The following is an 18,402-nucleotide window of genomic DNA, read 5'->3' on the forward strand; positions in this document are numbered from 1 at the left end:
ATTTTCACATTATACAGAGAAATTAGTCGTGTACAATTTTTACCAAATTGTCCGGCCAAACTGTTTATATAAAAAGCTTACCTAAACAGGTCGTTGAAATGAACAGAAACGTAGTTATCAGGAAGAAAAGCCTAAAGAGGCATCGACACGGTGTTGACACTTCCGCCATTGTTGTCCTAAACGAATATTCTTATTTGCATATTATAAAAGGGAATTATGGGTGATGTAGTCTCGATTAACATGATAACCATTGGTCTCTTTGCAAAATTATTACGAGTACAAAGACAAAATGTTTCCGCTCACGAATTTAACATTACATATTTTTATGTGAACTATTTTTACTATTTTTATTGAATTATTTCCTACAAGAAAAAGGTTGTGAAGTGTTTATCAACTTTAGACGGAAAACAGTTTTATGTAATGAGCGTAGACTCCATTTTCCAGATACAGATTTGCATCTGTACGTTCATCACGAACACTGATGACATGATTGTGGAATATTAAGTCCGTTCATGTAATTATATTAAACGTTAACAATATGGTATCAATTATATAATATTGAACAAGCACCTTTTGATTGATTTCTACTCTTTAATAAACCATTTGGTATTATTCACGAAATAATTACTGATGCAGGGGAGATAAACACATATAAAGACCCGCCTTTTCGGATTATGTGTGGTGGGTCGTCGAAACGCGCAACTTGACGTAATCCTTTGGAGTACTTTATAAGAGCAACATAAAACATAGGTTGAAAGGAAACAAGATAGAATAGAGAAAAAAATAACAATGTGTTGGAAAAAAAGTAAACGTTACTAAAAGTGAAAAGTCGGATAGTTGTCGGGATAAACAAAAAGCTTAAAGGAAAACAAAATCATTGATATTTTTTCCTCAAAAAATCAAAATGAAATCAAGAAAGATACTTTCCTACCCGAGTTGAATAATTTGTTATTTGTTTTTAATGAAGGAAAGCCGTTTTTATGGCTTTCATGCTTGTCTTAAAAATCTTTGAAATATTTTGCACTGCGAGACCTCAATATAAAATAAAAACGATCCTAATAATTTATTTAGTGAAATGTGGTTGTATAATTTATAATAAAACAACAATATACGTGAACTATAGCCAAAGAGACGAAATGAAGTGTGGTTTAGCGTCCTACTTTTCTGGGCTAACGATGACGGCCCTACACTGATACAGTGGTGGATCCAAAAAGGGGCCCTGCCTCCGCCATCCCCTAAATAACAGTATAAAACATTCACTTAGTATTCTATTCTACGTGTAAATATGAAATTGAATGTTATTTTCGGCTCCAGAAATGCGGCACAAATTACCACTGATAGCCTAAATCTTTAATCTGCATCACAATGAACAATATCCCGTGCACTATTCCATCGATAACTCTGTCCGCCTGCGTTCAGTTTTCAACAATGTTGACAAACAATCCCGTAAAACAACCCTTCTTGACAGTGACGTGGTGCCTGATGGGGCGGATTCAGCAGGTGGTGGAGGGGGGGGGGATTTGTAACGCCGCCCCAGTGGGGTTTAGTATAGCTGCAACAGTAAGAGTCAAACCTAATGATTAAGAGCGAGTAAACCAATTGCCGAATTGGGGTATTGGAGAAGTCCCTAGACATTTTAGCGAGTAAACCAATTGCCGAATTGGGGTCTTGGCGAAGTCCCTAGACATTTTTCCAATTTTAAAACCCGTTTTGCTGTCGTTACAGATACAGTCCTATACCTATTTATCAGTAGAAGTCTCCTTTGGGGGTCTGGGGTGCGAAATGAAATGAACTGGTGTTTAATGTCCTAATTTGAATTGTAAGAGGGTTGAGTTTTTAGAACGGGGGCCCAGGTGCTTAACCTAGCTGAAAAGTGTACCAATTTTCTCCTATATGGTATCAATGCATGTATATCTGGTATCATCAGAATGTAAGTCTGCCGGGTTTCTGGTGGTGGGCATGGTATTCCACGCCCAAAATACCATGCCCCCCAACTAGGCTAGATTACCTCAAAAGTGTACCACATGAAAATCATACAGCAGTGCACCGTACATCTTCCGGTGTTACAAAAACACCCTAACAGACATTTCTAGTGGTCGGTTACCCCTGGCAGAGCTATGTAATTGTCAGACATTTGTAGTGGTAGAGTATCCCTGACAAGAGTTATCTAATTTCCAGTCCACAGCTAGGCTAGATTAGCTGAAATCTGTACCACCTAAAACAGCTTTGTAGTCGTTCAGTACCACCACAGGAATCATGAATGACCACTGCCACTGCCAAATAAATATTTTTTTCTACAGATTTTGTGGAGAAACAAATGACAAATGAGTAGAATGTACGTGTATACACTTAAAGCTAAATTATGGGAGATTAGATAAAGAGCTGGTAGTTCTCACTATAATAGTTAAAAACTAGATAATGTAAAGGCAATTTGCTGAAAATTTCAGTCAAATTGATCCACCCTGAACCGAGTATTTAGCGATTGAATTTGGGGCTTAGTCTCGATCATCATTACTGAAGTCGGTACGATGAAAAACATAGTCTCGATTTTCCACTTTTTGATTTAATCAGAAGCAGCAGACAGGGTTCTAATCCAGTAAATATCGCAGGCTAGCGATGCCATCGAGGGTTGATTATGGTCTGGATAAGTTAATTAATGTCTAATTAATAATTTAGATAATATTTCAGGCCCAAAGAAAGACCTGAAATTGGCATATTTAGCTCTTGCATAATGTATGTTTAAACAGATTTATCAAATTCTATTCTACAGATTTCCTAATTTGGAGATCTGTCATTTATATTATAGATCTGTCATTCATATTATAGTTTACTATAGAATTTAGTAATTCACTCCGTAGAAATGGTATAGTTTAACCAGCAGAATTTTCCTGCACGTTGTTGTCTTGGCATTCAATATTAGTTTTACTTAATTTACTGTGATGCCAAATTATGACAAACTATACTACCACGAAAAAAAAAATAAAACTTAAAATAATCTTTCAGAATTTGGTTAATGTACCATAATATGTTTATGTGATATGAATGAAATGGTGATACATGTTGTCACTTTAAGAAATTCAACACCCCACCCTGCCAAAACAAAGTATAGGTCTGTCGATATAATAATTAACAGCCATGGCAATTAAGTCTCTTTAAATATTTTTGGTCATTGGTCGAATTTTTTATTCTAAAATTCAATGTATATAACTTCATAGAAGTTAGTTTTAACAGGAAACTGAAGAACGTGGTCTTGATTAAAGACAAAAAGATAAGTAAAGTATTATGTTATTACGGGTGATAATATTTAAATTAGATAAGATTTATGTAATTTTGTTATTTATATAAGTTCATTTAACTATTGTTTTCCCTATATTTCAGTTATATATCAAGACGAAAACTTGTCATAGTTCCGACTGGTGAATCATCAACAGAAATATGTTTAAAATCTGTTTAATCCAAAGAGAGAAAAAAATAAGCAAATCAATTTAGAAGAATCCACTGGTATTCTATATGTTTTTTTTATTTTTTTGCTAAGGGGCTTCAGGATGTACCTACGAGCGTATATTGGGTGAGATGCGAGGTGACGAGAGATGGGCAAGAAGTAATACGGCCAACCATAATAATGTTATTAACACCATTCCTAAAACTCACACAATTATTTACTCAAAACATATTTTGTCGAAAGACACACTGTTGAAAGAAATAAGGATTTAACGTCCAATTGTTCGGCATCAACAGCGTGCTACAGTTTCCAGCTACTCTTCCTCGAATTCCAATTCCAAGGATTTTTTTTACATACATGTACATGCTATCGTATACACTGGACCTGGGGTTTATCGACCTATCCGAACGACATGAATCTATGAGATCCCTCTGTCCTGCACCACTGTCAAGGGGTAAACACGCTGAAATAAAACTGGCACGGTCAACATGGGGATATAACCCCGGACCCCATGGTTATAGTGAGTGACCCGCACCGTACCCCTGCGTTACCGTGGCGACGATAACATAAATATGCAGCAGATACCATTGCGTAAATGCAAGAATCTCTTATTGAAAATATCTACGTGAAGTTGAGGAGAGGATTTCAGCAAAAACTTGGAATTCCCAAGAGGACCATCTTTGGTCATTTACTGCTTGCAAGAACTCGTAAAATAAAAAAAATAAAACTTGGCAGAAAGTTCATTTCCACTCACGAATATAAAGACCATGCTTTAGAATACATAATCTTGATTTCCGTTATTACAATAAACAACATCCCATTTTTCTTCTCAATATTCCCCCAAAACAGAAACGTGGTGTGAAAGTACGACAAAAAGGTCAATTTCAATGTTAACATACTTTATTTCTCATTCATATACAGAGTGAGTACATTTTATGGCAACCTTTTGGCTAGGTGGTTTATTACTTAGGCCTACAACCAATTAATTTACCGAGGTAGGGATATTTAACTTCCGAGCTAATAGTCTCATTTAACAAAACATTAAGATCAGTACCTCATGTTTGGATAAATAATATGAAATGTCATCACGGGTTTATTTCGCTAAGGTATTTACCTAATTTGTCTGTTATAGTAATGGCGAATGTTGTGCGCGGGGCAAAACATACTGACACTCTTGATAATATTTTGATTTTTTTTTGTACGTGACCATATTGTATTTTACTCTACTCTACACAGGGGCTATTGTATATGTACAAGACCATTTTCTATTTTACTCTACACCATGACTATCCACGTTGTATTTTACTCTGCACCATGACTATTGTATATGATGTACGAGACCATATTGTATTTTACTCTACACCATGACTATTGTATATATACATGTATGGTCTACGAGACCACTTTGTATTTTGCTCTACACAGGGGCGTACATAATGATTTTGTTTGGGGGTGTTTAGCAAAAATGCGACCGACCGATGCACATGTCCCTAATACGAATGACGCAGTCAGTGGCGAGCACCACAGATTATAGTTTTCTAGGGGCCAGTAGCGGATCTGGTTCCAAATCTAGGGCGCCATCTACAATCACACCCCACAATGAATGTCAACAAAATACTGGCTTTTACACTGGGCGTCCAGGTAGAACATAGATCGTATTGCCAATATAGTTGTTCGCCGTTCGGAAAGCAGTTTTATTCAAGTTGACATAAAGTTTATGTCATATAATATGATGATTGTTATTGATTTTGTTATTAAATTTATGTGAACCTTAGGGGCAGTGGCTATAACAAAGAGCAACCTGAGAAAATTTTGAAAAATTAATCAACATCGTGGCATTTGAGGTCATTGCTGGGAGCAAATTCTTGTGAACAAGAGAACCAGAAATAGGGGTCAATGGGACAGAATCTCGAAATCTGCCCCTGTCAATTCCACCTGTTTTGCAAGATTTGTCAGAACATTTGTACTGTCTGACGCCCCACAATCGAGGCAACAGCGGTACTACTATCTGGGCAGTTCACTATAACTGTGAATACGATAGCGCTGAGGCAGTATAAGACCACAGAGCAGTGGAAGAATGATGTCATAATGGAATCTAGCGGCGCATAGGCCCGAAAAAAATCAGATATGTAACTGACCTTTTAATTTTTGGGAACTGGGCATGAAAATTTTTTAGTGAATGTCATGACAAATGGGACCAAATTCTCCTTAATGAGAGGATAAGAAATGGAACATAATCTTGAGGCCCGTCCGTCAATTTCCCCTGTTTGTGAGAGTAGAAATAACAATTCTACAGTCTGTCGCCCCACTCAATAGTGGTACTGAGAACGTGCATCCGTTTGCTAAGTGATTAGTAGTACGAGGGGAAGTCAATAAGTTCAAAGAAGTGAGTATTGATACACCCCTGAAGACATCATCGTTGATGGCATTATTGAGATAGGCCAGGACAGTGTACAGACATAAACAACCCTTCCCGATCATTTACTTGAGATTTACAGCCTGTTGGAACACAGGCACCCTCCTGTAATCATGGAATGTTCTCAAATTTAGCATCGTGTGGTTATCATGTTTCTCACGAAAGAAGGGGTGAATGCGACCGAAATACATAAACGTATGACCAATGTGTATGGGAAGGTAGCCTCTCAATATTCTACTGTTGCAAAATGGCCAGCTGAGTTTAAATGGGGTCGCAGCTCCTTGGACGATGACCTACGGTCAGTTATGCTTCTTCTTGACAACGCTCCAGGGCACAAGATTCGTATTGCACAGGCTGCACTTCAACAACGTAGCTTTGAACAACTTAACCATCACAGTCTAGATCTGGCCCCAAGCGACTTCTATCTGTTTCGCAATTTAAAATCACACTTGCGTGGTACAAGATTTGGCGAAGATGATGAACTCAAGGCAGCTACTGAGGCGTGGCTGAGGGGCCAGTCAGAAGACTTCTACTGCAAGGGCAAAGACAGTCTCAAAGACAAATGGGCAAAGTGCATCGAGGTCCAGGGAGAAAATATTGAAAAATAAAATCAATACCACAACCATTGGCTTCTGTTTTATATCGACTTCTATGAACTTATTGACTTCCCCTCGTAGTTATGCGGTATAGCTCAGTATACTATTAGTTCGGGGATCTTTCACGTTCTCACAGTATACTCTGCGGGATCTAAAAATAATATAGAGTTCTAAATAAATTATATACGCTGATGAAGGTTCAAAGGTTTATTAAAAACTGGCACAGTAAGAATATATATAATGAATACAAAATATTTAAACAATATGAATGAATAGTAAGTGATAAGACAAGTTATTATAATACGGTTCAGGGAAATGAAATGAAATGGAGTTTAACGTCCTACTGTTCTGCTCCGTACTGGACTAATGAAGACGGGCATACGCCATACAGTGTGCTATGAGGGAAATTTTGCCGAGACAGCGGCACTACGGCCTACTCTTATATCGAATTCCAACTGTCAAGGGATCTTTTACGTGCACGCCAATCTGTAAATGGGAACTCGGTTTTTTGTCCCACCCGAATGACTAGACAGATGTCCTTGTCAGGCCCTCCTCAAGAATAATGACATAATAGAATTGATCGCTGTAGGCGCGAACAAAATTTAGATTATGTAACTGATATGAGCTTTTATTTTTTGGGGACTGGGCCTAAGGGGACTTTGTCTCATGAGGGCGTTACTTGATCTCTGAAATGCCATTTACTGGACTTTGGGGTCTGGGGAAAGGTTCTGATGGTCAGAAAATACTCACAACATGAGTAAAATACGTTTTAATTTCTACTGGGATTAAATATGCAACAAGATCGTCTTAACATTTCATGATTTAAAGGTTTTTTTACGTATTTCTGAAACAAACTATGCTTCCGATAACTTCTTACCAACTGTTCGACTAATATGTTATTCGTATGACAATTAATAATATAATTAATATTATCAAAATGTTAGAAGCTCTCACAATTTCTTAGACCAACATACTCATGACAGGGAAATATATTTTTTTTCAAACATGACAAGTTGACTAGGTTATTTTATACTATACCGTTTCAATTTAGGTGCATGGATTCACATAAAATTTTCCCCTTCTATTTTGGCATTGTTTATCTCATTAATTCATTTAGTCTGAGACCGACTGCAGTGAGCACTTATTTTGAGACCGACTATGTGACGTAAGAAATTTAGGTGCACGTATATTAAGTATTTGAAATTTTTCCCTTCTATTCTGGCATTGTTTGTTTTCTTCATTAATTCATTTCGTCAGTCGCCGATGCATAATTTTGAGACCGACTGCAGTGACTGCACTTATTTTGAGACCGACTATTTTTCTCCCAGAGGGGGATTTTTTTCTTAGACTAACTCACAACAGAATAAGTTGACAAGGTTATTTTAGACTAAAGTTTTGGGTGAATAGCGTGAAGTGTGTAATTTAGGTGCTCAGATTCACGCAAATACATAAAATTTGGGATTTTTCCTTCTATTTTGGCATTGTTTGTTTACCTCATTAATTCAGTGAGCACTTATTTTGAGAACGACTGTACTTAGTTTGCGACCGACTGCATTTATTTTGCGACCGACATTTACGCCCCTGGGCCTACACCATGGTCATTGTATACTATGACCCACGAGATCATATTGTATTTTACTCTACACCATGACTATTGTATAAATGATGTACGAGACCACGTTGTATTTTACTGTACACCATGACAATTGTATATGACGTACGAGACCATATTGTATTTTACTCTACACTATGGCTATTGCATTAGAATATTATCACATTAGACGGTGAATAGTAAAATACAGAGTCTGGCGAACTATTGTCTCAAGTGTGAATGGGTAACAAAATGTTTTTTGTCTAATTTTAGAGCTATGCAATTACAGATTCTTACACTACATCTTATGCAGAAGTATCATACCTTTATATCTGTTTTGTTCTAATATGTCTGTCATTGAGTCAAGTCGCCTGGTTTCAAGCCCACACTTGTACATGACAAGGAGTAGGGTCACCTGTCTAACCTCGTGAGTTTTCTCTGGGTCCTCTGGTTCCGTCCCACTGCTAAAGACCCCTACACACAAGCAAATTATTGAAATAAAAACTGAACCATATGTTATTCCCGAAATGACCTAGTTTTGTGTTGAGTGGATATTACACCCCATTCCTCTTTTCCTCTCTGATGTTGATCTATTAAACTGACAGACTGGGTAATAAAATAGCGACTATGGCCACAGTTGACCAGACACTCTTTCTATAAAATATGACACTTGTCTAAAATGTTGACAAAATCAGACAAGACAATGTATCACCTACTATGTATATATAATAAAAATGAACAGCAGAATAAATTAACCAGCTTTGTTTACAGGGTTTATTTAAGAATAAAGATTAAACAAGTATAAGATACTAAATGGCACATAGTAATAGAAGACCCCATTAAAATATCTATACAAAACGTTTATAAAAATACAGACACTAAATGCTTAAAGAAAGAAAATAGATCTAGATGGCAGTGATTTTATGAGTAAAAATACACACTAAATGCTAAAAGAAAATAGGTCTAGATTTGCGTATGTGATTTTATGATTGATAATACATAATAAATGCTAAAGAAAGTAAATGGACCTAGATTGTTGTATGTAATTTTAGGATTGATAATAACCAATAAATGCTAAAAGTAAATAGGTAGATTAGGGTTATCAATTCTATGAGGAGAGAGAATGTATCCTACAATAAATGCTAAAATAAACTAGGTAGATCTAGATTCGATTTGGTCATTCTATGAGGGAAATAGATAATACATGCTAAAAGAAAATATATCTATATTAGAGTAAGTGATTTTATGAGTGATAATACACAATAAATGCTAAAAGAAAATAGATAGCGAGGAAGTAATTTTATGAGTGAAAATAGACATAATAAATGCTACAAGAAAATAGATAGATCTAGGTTAGATAATGTGATGTTATGAGTAATAATAAAATCCATATTATAAAGTAAATATATGTATACAAAATAATTTATGTACAATTTAAATGAACAAAAACGGGTGCATATATTCCAGTCTCATTTACAAAAGGTAATTTATTGATAAATGTAAATTAGTGTCTGGTGTCTGGCAGTAGTAATGAAATGTAGTAATTTATGAAATGCATAGGTGTAGGAGCCGGGGGGGGGGGGGGGGCACATTTGCCAAAAAATATATTTTCGGGCAATGAAAAATTTGACGACCTTTTTTTTCTATTAACGTTTAGAGAAAAAATATAACTAACTTATTTCTATGAGATCCACACTGCCCGAAAAGTATTTTCTCGTCTTTTTCTTGTCCACTGCATGCCCGAAAATATGCCCGAAGCTCTCTTATGATAGGTATGCCCGAAAAAACGGTATTGCCCGAAAATAGGTATTGCCCGAAAAACGGGCATCACATCAATATAATATACTATATATTGATCATATTGATTTCGATATATATACTATATTGATTTCGGGCAATTTTCTCTTATGCCCCCCTGAATTACTTTGAGCTCCTACGCCTATGATGAAATGTAATGTAATATTTATGAAATGTAATGTAATATTTATGAAATGTAATGTATTATTTATGAAATGTAATGTAATATATATGAAATGTAATGTAATATTTATGAAATGCAATATTTATGAAATGAAATGCAATATTTATGAAATGAAATGTATTATTTATGAAATGAAATGTAATATTTATGAAGTGAAATGCACTATTTATGCAATGTAATATTTATGAGATGAAATGTAATATTTATGAAATGAAATGTATTATTTATCAATTGAAATGTAATATTTATGAAATGAAATCTAATATTTATGCAATTTAACATTTATGAATTGTAATGTTCTTGGAGTTCATGTGTCAGTTGTTGTGACAATAATCTATTTATTAAAGTGGTGTGTTTGCATTGTATCTCATTCTCAGCCTATTATTAAACATACATTATGCAAGAGCTAAATCTGCCTACTAAAGGTCTTTTCTTTAGGCCTTACATTTTTATATAAACTATTAATTAGACATTTATTAACATGCAGGACCATAATTAACTCTCGATGCCATCTGATGGGTACGATTTTAATGAGATTTGAATCCCAACCTGCAATTCAATGGCTATTCATGATTAACCGTAAAAATGGATAATCGAGACTTTGGTTATTATCGTAACAACGGTAACAATGACAATCGAGGCTACAGTGTTTTTGAAATTCGGTTTTCTTGGCTCAGAGTAAAGTAATTTGACTGAAATTTTAAGCATATTCTCTTTACGTTATCTATTTTTTAACTATTATAGCGAGAACTGTCAGCTCTTTATCTAATCTTCCAGAATGTCTCTTTAACTATGTTGATATAATACACCGATAGCATTAGAAGAAAACAGTAATATGATACTTATTTACATAATAAATACAATATTGTAGGCCTGCTTCATAAAATACAATTCATATTGAAATTCATTTATCATTAGCACTAGGAATTTTATATACATGGTTTAAAAACTAGAAAATATAAAAAAAACATAAATAAATGCAAATTCAAACATATATAATGCTAATAATATATGTACCTTTCTACAAAGGGGGGGGGGGGATATAAATAAATGAGGAACTGCACGAAACAATATATATCCCTATATTTAAAATGCCATGAATAAATGAGGCAGTTGACGTGATAATATATACCCTTATATTTAACAACACTGATAAAAGATGACATGAAGAATAAATTTGTTATGTATATACAGTATTTTAATGAATATTTTCATTTTTGAAAACAAAAGGATGAGTATATTGCTGCCTTTAAAAACTACATACCAAATAACACTAATTGACTAATATTTACAAAATATTGTTTGAATGTTAATACATGTCTACAAATTACCAATTTATTTAATTTATTTTATAAAATATATACATGTTTATGGTAATATCTAACAGTAGGACATAATATTCATCTGCTTCTAATAAAACGATAACCTGCCATATTTTCGAAATACAAAAGCTAATAACTCAAGTATTGTAATAATATCATATGCATTAACAAAAAAAATGTATTTGAATAAAACTATGGTTTAATGGAAGTCATAAATAATTTAATTAAGAAAGAAAAACGATTTCCCAATCCTGCACATGAGTACGACAGACAGGACACGGTGAATCCATGAAACGGGGAGCACAAGTTGTACAACAACAGACATGTTTACATGGTCGAAACAAAACAACACGAGTTTCAGATAAACAGATTAGACATCTATCTGGGTTTATAGCAGACGAGTTAAGTTGATTGACAGCTGCAGGATCAGGTTGATTTTCTTCTTGAGTTTCTCGGTTGTGAACTGAAATACAAAACCAGCAATTTAATTTTCTTTCAACATAATATGGGTGCCATGATGGCTCAATGGAAAGGTGCTGGCCGTTCACTAACCAGGAGATTCAGAGGTTGATCTCAGCCATGGCCCAGAAACTCCCTGGTTTCCATTTGTCAATTGTACAGAATGAGGACCTGGCAATGAACATGTTTCGTTGTTATGGATGGGATAAAAAAATTGAGATCCGGTGTACACATAATTTCTGTACACATAAAAGAATCCTTGGCAGTTAGAATTCAAAGAAATTAGGTGGAAATAACACTGTCCAGGAAGAAATTAGGTGGAAACACTGTCCGGGAAAAATTCCTCTTATGTGTAGAGTGATTTTGGATTGTCATGCATATATTAAGGTTTAGTCATATACAATCCCTCTGGTGTCTGTTATTTGACAAGGCACTGATTTGTCTTTTTGTCAGTATTTTTATTGATACCTTTAATACATATCTGGCACAACATTTAAAATATTACGTACTGGTTCATTTGTGCTTGACTAAAACAAACCTAAAACTTCCCAGGCCAGGAACTAAAGTGTGGATTTAACTTGATACTAATAATGTATGTTACTATAGGTTACATCTAAAACACAAGCAGCATTAATTATCTTAAATTTCAACAACAGAAATTATAACTACATGTAACGGTAACTTTAACAACAACCCACAATACGGTTCAATCATTACCTGTAGATTTGATTCTTGTGAATTCTGTAACCAAGTTAGATAACTCTTTTTCATATTTCTGTATTTCAGCCTGTAATTGAATTTTCTGTGTTTCTAATTCTGTCTGTTTTCTCTGTAACTCTGTCTGGTGTATATATATTTGTTGTTGTAAAGTTGTCTGAAAAGTTTGCTGTAAGTTATCTTCCCTTGCTCTATGTCTGTCAACAGCTGTCTGCAATCTTGTCGACAAGTTCCCAATATGGCCATCTTTTTCTCTTATTTGTTGTCTTAACTGACGTTTGGTACAGCGATAATGGTTCAGTTGTTGACTGGCTTGGTTCAGTTGTTGACTGGCTTGGTTCAGTTGTTGATCTTTATGGTCCAGTTGTTGATCTTTATGGTTCAGTTCTTGACTGGCTTGGTTCAGTTGTTGACTGGCTTGGTTCAGTTGTTGATCTTTATGGTTCAGTTCTTGACTGGCTTGGTTCAGTTCTTGACTGGCTTGTTTCAGTTCCTGTTCCTTACTATCAATGATGATATTATGATGCTGGTTAAGAGAGGCTACAGTAGCCTTGTAATGCTGGTCTTTAATAGTCATCACCTGATCTAAGTTGTCTAACTGTTTGTCTTTAGTCTCTATAACTTCATCTTTTAGATCTATAATGTCAACATGTTTCTTTAATTCACCATCAGCTAAAACAGCAGCTTTTAACATTTCAACACTTGGATATCTTCCACCTATAATATAGAATAACATTATATATCACAAATATTGGCCATTTTTGATACATGTATAAAATCTCCCTTTCCTTCCATAAACGTATTTTATGAGGGTTGGGGACATGTGTCTGGATATATAATAGCTCAGACAAAAATAGGGGCAATTTTAGATGGTTTCAGTTTTAATAAAGTTTACAGGCCTATTTCATGTCCGGTAATACCCCCGTCAGACCAGGGTGGCGTCCTTACTGCACTGCTACGGTGACGGATAATGGTCCCAGAGTGCATCAAGATCGCCATAAGCGTGGTGGAAACGCCAGATATCGTGTTGTGGTCTTCATGATCGCCGAGTCAGTGTGTATTCTTTTAGCATGTTCAAAACAAACGCAAGGTTCTGCGATCTGCAAAGGTGTGAGGTCGCGACTTTTTTCAAGTTTGTAATTTTATTTTTTGGGACACTTTCTCAAGTTGTGTTCACGTATGCCAGCGACCTTGTGCATTTTCTGGTCGCGGTACGGTCGCAGCAGCGAGGTAAGGACGCAACCCCGGTCTGACGGGGGCATACGCATATGCTCATCTAAACTGTCACTGTTAATGATTACTTCTGACACTTCCACATTGTATGTAAAAGAATCCTGAACAGTTAGAATTTGATGCAGAGTAGGAGGAAACATCACTGTCAGTGCAAAATTTCCTCCATAGCATAAATTATAAACTTGTCCATACAAGGGAATTGCAAACCAAAAGCATGTCCTTCAAACTACATGATTGTACTGTATTTTACTAGACAGAATGACCACATGAGTTTGGTTAATTAAAAACAATTTTTACAGTAGTTTAGTAGCTAAAAATGGTCGTTAGATTCTAGATAATCAATTTAGAAAATATACCTTTTTCTTTAAATATGCATTCCTTTTGATAAATTAGTTTGAAACTTATATCATCAAATCACAGAATTTGTACGTAGGAAGACATATTTACTTTTTCTAATCTTTTAGAGCCATTTAGTAACTGGATTGAGCAATAAACTATAACACATATTTATGGAAAACAGCTACTAATTTATTTGAGTCTGATAACTTAGTCCAAATTTATACATATTAGTAGCTGTTTTCCACTAGTGGTATGTGTTATAATTGATTGTTTATTCTGTACAACTGTATAAAGTGAGTGTATATTACTCACAGGTATGTATAAAGAATTGTTGTATAAGATGAAGTAATTGTGTAGGAGATATGTTGTACCCACATGTACTATAAGCTGCTAGTAGAGTTGTATGAAGTGTTGGAGGGTATGGATCAGGTATATTCAATTCTCCTATTGATGTTACTGGTTCTGTAAAACATAAAACAAAACAATATACTATAGTCTTAAATTAAATTGATGTTACCGGTTCTGTAAAACTTAAAACAAACAATATACCATAGTCTTAAAATACAGGTACTGAGTCATGGAAACTCTATTGCAGTATAAGCGCCCATCCATACAATATACATGTAAAATATAAGGCATTGCATATAAGGGCCCATTAAAACCATATACACATGTAAGACATTGCTTATAGCAAGCATGTAATAGGGTTAAATTGGGTAAGAAACCTGAACAATCTCCCATACATGAATAACATACAAGACCTGATAATATGGTAAGTGTAGGATTGCTATGTCATTTAACGAATCCCTTGACAGTTGGAATTCGATATAAAAGTAGGCCGTAGTGCTGCTGTCCAAGCAAAATTTCTCTTATAGCACACTGTATGGCGTATGTTCGTCTTCATTAGCCCAGTTCGGAGCAGAACAGTAGAACGTTAAACTCCATTTCATTTCTTTTTGACGAGTGATTAAAGCCACCCTTTTATAAAGAAAATAAATTATGTTTATTCTATCATGGACGTTTTGTTTTACATTTCTATCCTATAAAGTAGTATAAACGAAGGCAGGTAATTATTGAGGAATATTATTGATCTGAACTTGAAGCCTGTAGGTGAATTAAGATAAATACCTTAATGTGAGAGTGGAAGCTTATTGACTCCTTGTGTGATCAGTAAATTTCACTGACTGTACCACACGATTACAATTCAAAAATCTCAGAGAAATTTGAAAATCTCAGAGACATAATTTAATAGGCAACAATAATAAGAAGAACCATTCAAGATTTTACAAGCCTGATTCCAACCTGACAGTGGTGGTGCCTTATTGTCTAGGATGCTGATAAGGAAGGTGTGCAAAGTTGACTGGAAGGTATGTATACCTTAGAGAGAACATAAAAGAACCCTTGGCAGTTGGAATTTTAAGAAACACCACTACATGAATCTGAGCAAAATTCACCCTTTTATTACACACATAATCAATGACATGAGAATAATGATATGTTAGTCTCATATTAGTGTGTTAATGAGACGTTAATGAGTAAACCTCATTCCTTCCCTTATTTAATAAACTTGTCTCTCATTAAAGATTTTTTTGGAATTTTTGGAATGGAAGATATTCTGTACATGTATGTCCACAAGTTTTTATTTTATAGCTTATGGGCAAGAGAAAGAGAAAATATAATTACAAACCTTTTACTGATGGATCAACTTCAACCAGTTGCTGAAAAATATAAACACATTAATTATGTATAGAAAATTTTCATTAAAAATTGAAATTTGTGTCAAATGTTAGGTTTGATTAAAGGGCAGCAACTCTATTTTTGCAAACTAAAACTATCCAGTCAGTCACAATTACAAGAAAGTCACGTTGACTCAAGGAGTAAGGCATTGGTTAACTAACCACAAGGTTCATGGGTCAACCCAATTGTTGGTCTAGAAAGTTCCTCTGGATTATTCAGCCTGGTTTCCCCTTTAAGTTTGATGTTAATAATTACCTGTATTGCTGCCATTTGTTGAATAAATTCTTCTCCTTTTATAAGTTTTATAAATCTACATGTTGGTGATATTAAAGCATGTTGCTGCCATGGATCTGCTGCTGGCTCCCAATCTCTGACAGATAAACCACAACAAAAACATATAACTTTTGTTACAACACCTGAAAATAAAGTATTACAATATTAAAAGTTAAAATCAGGATTGTATGATCATTGCAGTTCCTTGTTTTAGTGTATACACCTTGGCCTATATATAAAAATATAATAGCCACATAATGTTAGATAAGACATACACAAGCCTGCAATGTCAGACAAATATTCAGACTTTGTCTTACACAATCCTTTTTGCCAGTGCTTGTCATTAAGTCTATCAAATATTTGTCTCTTTTCTGTATTTTTGTTGATACTATTATTACATGTACATAAATAGCAAAAAGCTCAGCATATCCATTACTAGCTCAATAGTTATCAGGAACAACTAGAATAGTTATTTCAAGGCTTGTCAAGGGTTTGTTATTAAAACTAGTAAATAATAAATTGAAATGGGGTTTAATGTCCTACATTTCATGAACTGGGCTAATGAAGATGGGTAGTATGCATGTGCATGTACTCCATGTACATGCAGTGTGCTATGACTATAAGGAAAATTTTGTCTGGGCAACGGCGTTTTTGCTTACTCTTTATCAAATTTACACAGTCTTTTACATGCATATTAACGTATTACACAGGACATTGTTTTCTGACCCATTCAAATGCCTAGACACTGTTCTGTGCTAGGCCCTCAATCTTGCACCACTGACAAAAGCAAACCATGCTGGAAAATCTTGTGGAACTTTCTTAGTCAACACAGGGATTGAACCCAGGACCTCATGATTGACTGAGCCCTTCTGGTTCTTTTTTCATAAACAGTAGGCTACCTGTATAGAAAAATCCTGCATCTGCTAACTGTGTTTTGGTTGGTTTGTACTGTTTTGACCAATGCTTAAAAGACGTTAATCTTTCTTCTACTCTTCTGTACTGTGGGTGCAGAACAGGGAAACTGGTTTTCATATTCTTTGGTCGGTTATCTTTATCAATCAACTTCTTTCTGACTAACTCTTCTAATTTCCTTGATACATTTCCAACGTCAATTCCACTGACCATTGGACAACAATATCGACCTTTGGGTGAGATTTTTTCATGAACATCTATAATGTTTAATTGTTCGCTATACGACGTTACGACCCCCGCACAATAAACACACTGAACTTTGTCATCTTCAATGTAAACAAATCCACCTGCAGCCCATTCTCCAGCCATTTGGGGATTAGGAAATGTGAGGACACGAAGTGATTCGTAAGCACTGAAAACTTTGTCATTGATTCTTGGATGTATAATTCGTCCAGTATATTCTTCAACGTGATCAGACCATTGGGACCTAGATCCAATGATGTTATTATCTGTTGGTCGATTGTTATCAACATTTTCATCAGCTTGGTTGCTGTCAGGACTTGCGGAGAATAAATTTCTGCGAATGCTATTCATTGACTGAACTGTTGTATTTGCATTAGTGCCACCATTTGGAGGTGTTTCATCTGGACGGATGGGATTTGAAACATCATTTAATTCCCTTCTGTCACAGGGGTCCTGCAACTGTGTAGGATTATCTGGCTGTTGGCTATTTGTACAACAATGATTTGATATAAGGCCATCAATTGTTGGTGATTGTATGGTGTTAGATTTACAGCAAACGTTATTTTCACTAGAACTTCTTGAAGATGATTCCGATGGCGATTGAAGAAACGGACAGTATGGATTCAATATTCTGTGTACTGCAACTGGAGATTCGTTATGCCAATTTCTATATCTTGCTTTCGATTTACAAACAAAACACTGAATTCCTTCAACAGACCCAGCATAATAAAATCCAGCTCTTGCTAACTTTATAAACGATGTTCTGGCACTAACAGACACATTTGGTTTGTTATTATTTCCAACGCGTGTTTGTTGTTGACAGCCGCCGTCACTCGCTTGATTTTCGTTTATCAGCCCTTGAAATGATGCTAAACGCACAAAATATTGTGACAACAAATCACCGGTCTCCCCCATTGTGAAAACAATAGCGGAATTGACACAAAAGTACGAAAACACAACAAAAATCGTATAAAAACAAACAATAATATTCCAAAATTCAATAATAGTAAGCCTCCATTTTGTAAACTCTTCAATTGACCCAGTAATGGTAAAAATAGCAACGAGCACTGCTTCCGGTTTATTGACATATATTTTTGTCCTACTTTCAGAACTAAACTGAAAGTAGATAAACAATAGACAG

General features: G+C 35.1%; 2 protein-coding genes across 5 annotated transcripts in view; both read right to left on the bottom strand.

The window, feature by feature from the left end:
* Positions 1-221, bottom strand: part of LOC126831978 (plexin domain-containing protein 2) — a 45,080-nt gene extending 44,859 nt beyond the window's left edge. For all 4 annotated transcript variants that reach the window (XM_050562660.2, XM_050562659.2, XM_050562657.2 and 1 more), the window contains exon 1: positions 82-221. In XM_050562660.2, the coding sequence (XP_050418617.2) occupies positions 82-169 (88 nt within the window). In that variant the 5' untranslated portion in view covers positions 170-221. The remainder of the gene's footprint in view (positions 1-81) is intronic.
* An 8,585-nt stretch (positions 222-8,806) lies between these two features.
* Positions 8,807-18,279, bottom strand: LOC126832196 (uncharacterized). The gene is made up of 6 exons (XM_056103489.1): positions 17,006-18,279; positions 16,089-16,249; positions 15,784-15,814; positions 14,409-14,558; positions 12,525-13,241; positions 8,807-11,811 (listed from the first exon to the last, which is right to left on the bottom strand). Exons 1-6 carry the CDS (start codon positions 18,174-18,176, stop codon positions 11,573-11,575), a joined length of 2,469 nt encoding a protein of 822 aa, XP_055959464.1. The 5' UTR covers positions 18,177-18,279; the 3' UTR covers positions 8,807-11,572.
* Between the last annotated feature and the right edge of the window lie 123 nt (positions 18,280-18,402).

Source organism: Patella vulgata, chromosome 9 (genome assembly GCF_932274485.2).
Source record: "Patella vulgata chromosome 9, xgPatVulg1.2, whole genome shotgun sequence".
NCBI classification, from domain to species: Eukaryota; Metazoa; Mollusca; class Gastropoda; family Patellidae; genus Patella; species Patella vulgata.

What these genes read in the sequence shown, in the direction of transcription:
- LOC126832196 (XM_056103489.1), bottom strand. Translation starts at nt 18,176, where the DNA reads ATGGGGGAGACCGGTGATTTGTTGTCACAATATTTTGTGCGTTTAGCA. An exon ending in TGCAGGATTTTTCTATACAG is followed by an intron (nt 16,250 to 17,005) that starts GTAGCCTACTGT and finishes CTTTATTTTCAG; the next exon opens with GTGTTGTAACAAAAGTTATA. An exon ending in AACAAATGGCAGCAATACAG is followed by an intron (nt 15,815 to 16,088) that starts GTAATTATTAAC and finishes TATATTTTTCAG; the next exon opens with CAACTGGTTGAAGTTGATCC.